The 8,105-nt window shown below is 37.7% G+C and overlaps 1 protein-coding gene across 3 annotated transcripts; it reads left to right on the top strand.

Moving 5' to 3' along the window:
* Positions 1-4,878, top strand: LOC133978974 (lysosomal membrane ascorbate-dependent ferrireductase CYB561A3). 3 transcript variants are annotated; one of them, XM_062417359.1, is made up of 7 exons: positions 1-24; positions 1,187-1,334; positions 1,942-2,146; positions 3,794-4,002; positions 4,116-4,270; positions 4,363-4,531; positions 4,650-4,878. In XM_062417359.1, the coding sequence occupies exons 2-7, from the start codon at positions 1,194-1,196 to the stop codon at positions 4,674-4,676; spliced, it is 906 nt and encodes a 301-aa protein (XP_062273343.1). In that variant the 5' UTR covers positions 1-24; positions 1,187-1,193; the 3' UTR covers positions 4,677-4,878. The 3 variants fall into 3 exon arrangements, with proteins under 3 accessions (XP_062273343.1, XP_062273342.1, XP_062273344.1); XM_062417358.1 differs by lacking the exon at positions 1-24 and adding an exon at positions 66-532; XM_062417360.1 differs by lacking the exon at positions 1-24 and having other exon boundaries at positions 1,325-1,461.
* The last annotated feature ends 3,227 nt before the right edge of the window (positions 4,879-8,105 follow it).

Below are 8,105 nucleotides of genomic sequence, written 5' to 3'. Positions count from 1 at the left end.
GCTCTCAATAAGGAAATGAGATGGGTAAATATTGCTTCCTGATATTTGGGTATTTTACCTGTGACTTTAAACGCGGCGTTTCTTCCCTACATTGTGTTAGTCGTCTTTATATATGTTTAATGTTTGTAAATGAACTGCACGACCTTATCGAACACGTAGAATATCGGGTTTTATTATACGTTAGCAGAAATACGTAACTAAGGTCAAAAGTTTGACAAGACTTCGTTCGAAAAAAACGCTCATTTAAAGTTTCCTCAATTCGAGAGAAGATACGCACATTCTGCAACATGAATGAAGACTTTTAAGGAAACTAGGAATGACACTCTTTAATTCGGCACACTTTAAACATTGTTTAAATGTAAATGACTAAGTAGTTATAGAAGTTGAAATAGCTAATTAAGTAAATTTACGTCGCGTTATACTGAATGCGTCACCTTTATTTTGTGATAAATGAATTACACTACCACAAAGCAACTACCTTCTTCCTGTAGCATTAATTTGCTTATTTAATCACATGTTGGACAAACAAAAAGTGAGTTCTAGCTCCACTTTTATTTTTATAAAGTTAATATGTTTGTTATGCTTGCTTGACAGAAGAAGATAATGATGCTGGATGCCCAAAATTACTCAACAGCAACCAAAAAATGCACTTAGGGTGGATTAAAATAATGTGGGACAACTAAGCTCCAATGCATTTATCACTTTTCTATTGAGTTATTGTAAAGCTAACTAGTATATGTGTACTGTAAGTTATATTGTGTAACATTACACATGTGAACAACATACAGGCTGCTAGTTTTTTTAACCTTTCTGATGAGAAAGCAAAAAAAACAAAACAAGCAGAGAGTTCAGAATCAGAAAGCTTTAGCAGATAAGGCTGCTTTGTATAAATCAAAGTATTTCTAAGCCTGAAAAATAGTGTTTCAGATTTCAAAATCTACAAATTCTGAAATGATTTGACACAAGGGACATTAATATATGTGCCATTTTCCTTTTCAGTACAATATCTAAAAACTGTCTTCTGATTAAATAAGCAAACATCTCAGGGATTTCATAATGATATAAAATGTTGATATAATGTCTATTCATATGTAAATATGGTGAACAAGTCAGAATTGTAAAAAGTTTCCCACATTACCCTAATCCACCCTATATGTCCCTCTCTCACTTTCTATCTTATCTATAGGCAGCAGATGCAGCCTGTTATTGGCCCTTCATCACCCAGCTGTTCCTCCACCTCTGACTGCTTCCCCCTCGGTCACCTCAACACAGCCGAATGTGGAAGTGAGACTCGGGCAGAACAAAAGAAAGACGAAGTGAGAGCAAACAACACAGTGAGTAGCAGACAGAGATTGACTGAGGGTTGATTGTGAGTTCAGGCGATGGATAACACCTGCACGATGCAGGGTTAAGTTGTGTAGAGCAGGAAGTGTTGTCAGTGTTAGAGAAGCTGCGGACGAGGTAAGGCACGCAACACCACACCACAACACATGTTTAATCTAATATCCAGCTTATAGCAATGATGCTGAAGTAAAGGTAAAGTAGAAGGTAAAGATTAAAAGCATTTGTTGGGATTTTTTAAATGGAATTTAAGCTTGAATATTCTTTTTTTAAATGTATTGTAGTATTCATTTAATTTAGTTTAATTTTATGTAGTTGGCAGCTGCTCTTATATATCACTGTTTACACAGAGTGAGCAAGAAGGTTCATTACACAGCAAACATTGACTTGGTGAGCTTTTAAAGGGCTATAAATCTTGACATTTACCCTACATTTTACATTTACACACTGCAAATGCTCAAATAAGTGCTTACCGGTCACTGACTAACTCAAGTCATTGAATGAGGAATCTGCCAGCAGCATGACACCATCTCTATCTAACCAATCCCCTGCCCTCTCACCTTGTTTCTCTCTCATTTTGTTCTCTTTTTATTGACTTAGCCTGCAGGTCTCTCCAGGATGAGGTCCGTCGTGAGCTTCTACTTGTGCTACCTGCTGTGCCTGGGCCTGGGCCTGGCCTGTGTGGTGTGCGTGTGTTTGTGGAACAGCCAGTGGCGTAACGGCTTCGCGTGGGACGGCTCGGCCCTGCAGTTCAACTGGCACCCGGTCCTTATGGTGACGGGTCTGGTGGTGCTGTACGGCATCGGTGAGCATTTCTTTTTAAATTTGGATCCCGCAGAGTTTCATTTCCGTTTCTCACTTCTGTTCTTCTGTCTGAGAGTCACACTGTATTAAGGTAATTATATACCGAGGGTTTTGTAGAGACCTACTGTATAATTAGATGCATCATTGTAATAGAATAAATGTGAGGTAAAGTCCAGAGTGACTGTTTTGCTTTAAGTGCCACACCTCAGTGATTGTAGTCACAGATTTTTTTTGGATTTAAAATATGAAATGCGATCATATGAAGAAGCAACATTAATATCCCTACACTATAGCATATCATTTACTGGACATTATATTGTAGTAATGAAAGTCATCTGTGTTTGGAGGCATTCATTTGAACACTGTCATTTAATACACAGTAGGAACTAAACCCTTCCCTTAAATTCCACCAGTAATACTTTGTCATAGATGTAGGAGCTTAATGCTTAGCCTCATTTGTGTGAAGCAGTATATCATGTGACTGTGACACCGACCTCATGACATACACGGTGTAAAAAGTTAATAAGTATGTGAATTTAATTTAATGTAGGCAGAGGTCATCAAACGTCTTAGTCTAAAATGTACTGCTCACACAACATGACATAAAATGAAATGTTGGCAATATTTAAAAAGCACAGGGATTCTCATAGACTTACATTATAATTATATGTGAGCTTATGAAACCATTTTAACATGCTTTGAACTAATTTAACATACTGATCACTTGTATGATATTTCATAATGAGAGTTTTTGGAGGTTTTCCATGAAGTCAGTTAGACTTTATTGGACTCAGGACCCCCACAAGGGGTCACAAAATTAACCTGAGATGATTTACAGATTAGGGATTAGGAACATGTATGTTTCATTTTTAGACTTTTCTCTTGCTTCTATTATGAATCCTGGCTAATTAAGCAGCCCCTGTACTCTACTGCTCAGTGGACCAGTGACGTAGCTGCTCTTCTTTACATGTACTACTAGTACATTATGTTGTAGCATTTGTCATTACACTGATAATACCACTAGCAAAGATTACATTCAGTCCATCAAACAGATTTGTATGCATGTTTCATTCATAGTAAGTAAAAAAAATAATGAATGAGGAAGTGAAGAAACATAATTGATGACTAAATAATGACTCAATGAAAGCAGGAACTGAGGAAACACTGTCATAATCCTCATGAATCTGCAGTGAGGAAACACTAGAAGTAGGATAAAAATGTAAAAATTCAGAATACCCAAATAAAATAAAATAAATGAATGATAAAATCATCAGTCGCCATAAAATAAAGTGTGTAAAACCAAAAATGTGAGGTTGGGTACTGAATGGAAAACAAAGATAAACAACTAAAGAGGAAATGTGATGAAGTAAAAGCATGCATAAAAGGTGGGAAACAATCAGAAAATTAAAAAAAATAGACTAAAAACATTAGGCCAAGTGGTAAAACAGGCAAAAACATAGAATAAAAGGCAAATGAAAAAATAAAATAAAGTTCAATTTAAAGCCAGATTAAAAAGGTAGGTCTTTTAAATTGTTGCTTTAATGCTTGGGGCAATAGCAGGTGTGATCTGTAAATACACAATTAACCATAACCATTCATCATATGTTAATAAATGAGCATTTTTTGTGTGATGTGTCTCTCCCTGCAGGAGCTGTGGTGTACCGCATCCCCCTGACCTGGGGTAACAATAAACTTCCCTGGAAGCTGCTGCATGCTGCTCTGATGCTGCTCTCTCTCATACTGTCAGTGGTGGGACTCTGCGCTGTGTTCGACTTCCACAACGCCAAAAACATTCCCAACCTCTACTCCTTACACAGCTGGATCGGAATCGCTGCTGTAGCTCTCTTCGCCATGCAGGTACAAGTTATTTAGTCAGTGCAGGTGGGAATTACATTTTTTTTTCTTCATGGCATTTATTCTGAGGTCTCTGTGTTCACTATCTGTGGATGTCAATGCATTTGTCCAACCAGTGGGCGGTAGGTATGGCTGGCTTCCTCCTTCCCTGCTCCCCAATATCGCTGCGTAAGCTCCTGAAACCTATCCATGTGTGGATGGGAGGCAGCATACTGTGGCTCAGCATTGCCGCCTGCATCTCTGGCATCAATGAGAAACTCTTCTTTGTTCTGTGAGTACCATCTGTGTCACTTTTATGAATTTAAAATAATTTAAAAAAGCATAATTCCTCTTTAAAACCTAAACCTTCTTTTTTTTCCATAGGAAAGGAGACAGCAGTGGAACTCAGCCATACTCTAAACTTCCACCTGAGGCTTTGTTAGCAAATACATTAGGAGTTCTGATTGTCGCCTTTGGCTTGATAGTCCTGAAGATTCTGTCCAACTCTAAATGGCAGAGACCGGACTCACGGCCTGAAGATATGTCTTACTCGGTAAGGATATCAGTGCAGCTGATATGTAATTAAAGAAGATTAGAGGATTTATTTTAATTAAAGAGTCTCATAATAACCCCTTTAAATAATCCTTATCTACTCTCTCTCTCTTCCTCAGCCGTTGCTTCAAGAAGAAAATGAATGAAAGGAATTCTGAAAACTGCTTACTGCATCAAACCCGTCCATGAATAATCAGTTCAACCATCACAGATAACAAGTGGCTTAAAGATTGAAATGTTCCAACCTGAATGTAAAAGCTGCTATCTGTGTGTGTTTGGAATGTAAATATTTATTTGAGAGTATATTTAAGATTGCTTTTCCGCTTAATAAGAATAAAAATGTGTTAAATTAAAGCTGGGAGATTGTCGTTACTGTACATGATGCATCAGAGCTTTTACCTACTGCAGTAAAGCTGTAACTGGGACAAATATTGAGGTTTTTGCGATGAACACCGCATGAGGTATCTGCTCAGAGAAATATTTTTATTCACTGAAACCTTCGAGTGAGACTTTTGTGTAAGCAATGCTGCTTTCACTTCATTTAAATGTTAGTTTCAGAATGATATGACTTGTGAGGTTCAAAAAAATCAGAATTAGTCATCAATCTTTTTTTTTTTTTAAATGTCACCAGGTGAAACAGTTGGGCACCACTAATCTACACACTCATAACATCAGATCTTTTGAAAAAGCATACATATACAATACAAAAGTGTGCATATTGTTAATGGAAGTTGCTGATAAATGTTACTGCATTTATTTTCATTTCTCAAGATTTCATTGCGATTTCATTGCGTTCTATGAATCCAGAGTTACTTTGCCGAACTGTCTAAAAGCAAACTCCGCATATTTAGGTTTAAAAAAATGATGAAGTGGAGGCAGCAGAACCTGAGATAATGTCATTTGTATTCCTTGCATTATTCCTCCTTGTCAAAAGCAACTCAATTTGAGTAACTCCACTCTATAGCCTCTGGTGTGTTAATATGCTAGTAGTAGCTAATGTAGCCTGGAGCTGTTAGCCTCCAGCAGAGATGAGTAGCGGGCTACGGAGGTCCGGTACTCTCACTTCTTTCTAACCCCACGGCCCCTAATTTGTTTCATTTTCAAACGTCTTGTCTTCATACCCAACCAATGCTGAGGCAGTTTATTAGATTTTGTACAGCTAACTAAAGCAGACTTTATACAAGTACTGCCCAACTCCCGTAAACACACTTGGATGTGTAAAATCGGTGGAATTCATCTTTAATTTGATCAATTATTGTCCAAGTTGTTTCTTTAACTGGTTGTTGCAGTATGAAGGTGTTGTTTCATGTTGATTCTTTGCCTAAAGCTTTCTACCATGACCTTTTTTTTTGGGGTCACTCACCATATGAACCATAGGTACAGTCTATGGTCACGTGATGAGTCATAATCTTGTATCTTATCCCATGCAAGTGAAGTTTTGTGCTGTGGTCATGTGATGACATCAGAAGAAAACAATTGAAAAGCTCCAGAAGAAGCTAAATGCAGTATCTAAAACTTATATTTAGGATATTTTACCACAGTCAAATGTTCCCAAGGTTAAGAATAAATCTCCAAGCTTCATTTTGTGGGTTTAATGCCTGACTTAGATCTATGACTGAACCATTGCTTTTTCAATTAAATGAATGCGGACAGTGTGGAGGAATGACTCCTTTAGATTGATTTTTGTGGCATCATGAATCATAATGAAAATGTAGTAAATGACTTGTCTTCTTTCAGTATCCAATTGCACTGTAATGTGAAATCAAATTGTGGTATCCCTCATGAATCTGTATTCTACACATCAACCTGTTTTCCAGAACTACCAAGTTATGAATGCAGTTTGATGTATAAATCATCTGTATCCACATAAAAGAATCTGTCAAAATGTGCCATCGATTTGGTCGATCTGCTGGAAGCCGGCCTTTTTTGAGGACTTTGAGGGGAAACCATGGAAACAGCTTTAATCTTCTTCCAAAAACTGTAATGAAAGCAAACAATCGAGGTGTCTGAGCCAGCTCCCATCTCTCCAAACAGAGTGCTGTGAGTGAGTTCAGGAGAGAGGACTTCTTACATTGTCATACTGTGTGAAGGATTATCAACTTTGAGCTTTAACTCAACCCTGCCATGCAGATTTCTTTTGAGTCTCAAAACAACGCAGATGAATGATCCTCTGAAAACTCCTTGAAATATTTCCTTCAACTATGAGATATATTCTGGCTGCATAGTCAAAACATGACTTGACAGAACATGAACACAAAAGGCAGCCACAGTTTGGAATAGGCTGATCTCTTCTATGACATTTCCTAGTCCACCACAGACAGACTGTACAAAGTTTACTGTCATAGTCAGACAATAAATAATTGCTGAAGTGCTTTGACAAAGACACAGAAAAAAAACAGAAGTAGAGGAAAAACCCAGGGGGGAAGAAGGCAGTCAATGTGTATACCACAGGGCTTGACATAGAATCATTCGAATGAAACCACTGCAACACATCAGATGTCTCGAAGAAAAGTAAACTACAAATCAGACTCCTGCAGTGAGAGGTTACAGCAGGACAGCACTGGGTGAGGATTAAAAAAACTCTCCTTGGAAGAGGTCCAGTTCCTGGTTGTAACCTGACAGGACTTGAGGATGAGACATAATGGGGCGAGTATGCAAATTTTAGAAGAGAGTTAGCTAAGAAGATCAATACCATGCTCATTTGTGCACACTAAATAGGAAGCTACAGCAACAGACAATTAGTTTAGTCTAGCATAAACATTGCAAATGAGGGAAATTGGAAACAACAGCTAGCCCAGTTCTGCCATAAGGTAAAAAGAAAAATCTACCAACCAGCACCTTGAAAGCTTATTAGATAACATGTTACATGTCATCTTCGAGGTTTTGAGATAATTGTCAGCATGCTAACATACTGATGTTAAAGGGGACTTATTTTGCACATTTCAAGGTCTATATATTTTTAATGTGGGGCTACACTAAAATATCTCTGCATTATTTACAGTTCAAACAATCCTTACGTGTACACATATACCTTTACACAACCCCTCAGTTCAGCTTCTGTTTGAAACAGGATGTTTTAGCTCCTGTCTCTTTAAGCCCCCTTCCTGATGAGCCCACTTTGTTCTGATTGGTTAGTTCTTGGAAGCTGCCCCTCGGGAGGTTACGTCAGCAAACTATGAAACTAACTGTAGTATATATACTTTCACTACTTTTTCCTCCATCTGTACTTGAAATATAAACTTCTCAAATATGTCCGTACATGTTCGAGCTGGAATCCAAAACTTCAATATGAGAGAGTGGACAGCAAACAACACATTGAAAAACTTTAGCAACCAAAGCTATGGAATGGATAGCCATTGGTAGAAAAACAAAATGTTGCAAAGAAAGAATTCAGAGCAGGCTGAAGCCCTGGTTTTTGACTTTCCAGGAGCATCTCTATGCTAGCCTCAAGTTTTAGAACTTTGACCATGTTTGACTGACTTCATAATAGTATATTAATAAGAGAAAACCACAAAAAGCAGAATATGTTCCCTTTAGTTCATTTTCACCATGTTGACTATCTTAGTTTGGAGAGT

The sequence above is a fragment of the Scomber scombrus genome, chromosome 4 (assembly GCF_963691925.1).
Source record: "Scomber scombrus chromosome 4, fScoSco1.1, whole genome shotgun sequence".
Taxonomy (NCBI): Eukaryota; Metazoa; Chordata; class Actinopteri; order Scombriformes; family Scombridae; genus Scomber; species Scomber scombrus.
The sequence above is the reverse complement of the archived record's forward strand: the minus strand, read 5'-3'. Positions and strand labels throughout refer to the sequence as shown.

Excerpts from the sequence above, each read along its gene's own strand:
- LOC133978974 (XM_062417359.1), top strand. The coding sequence starts at position 1,194 with ATGCAGCCTGTTATTGGCCCTTCATCACCCAGCTGTTCCTCCACCTCT. Across the intron at positions 1,335-1,941 it reads AAGTGAGAGCAAACAACACA|CCTGCAGGTCTCTCCAGGAT; the intron begins GTGAGTAGCAGA and ends TTATTGACTTAG. Across the intron at positions 4,532-4,649 it reads CTGAAGATATGTCTTACTCG|CCGTTGCTTCAAGAAGAAAA; the intron begins GTAAGGATATCA and ends TCTCTTCCTCAG.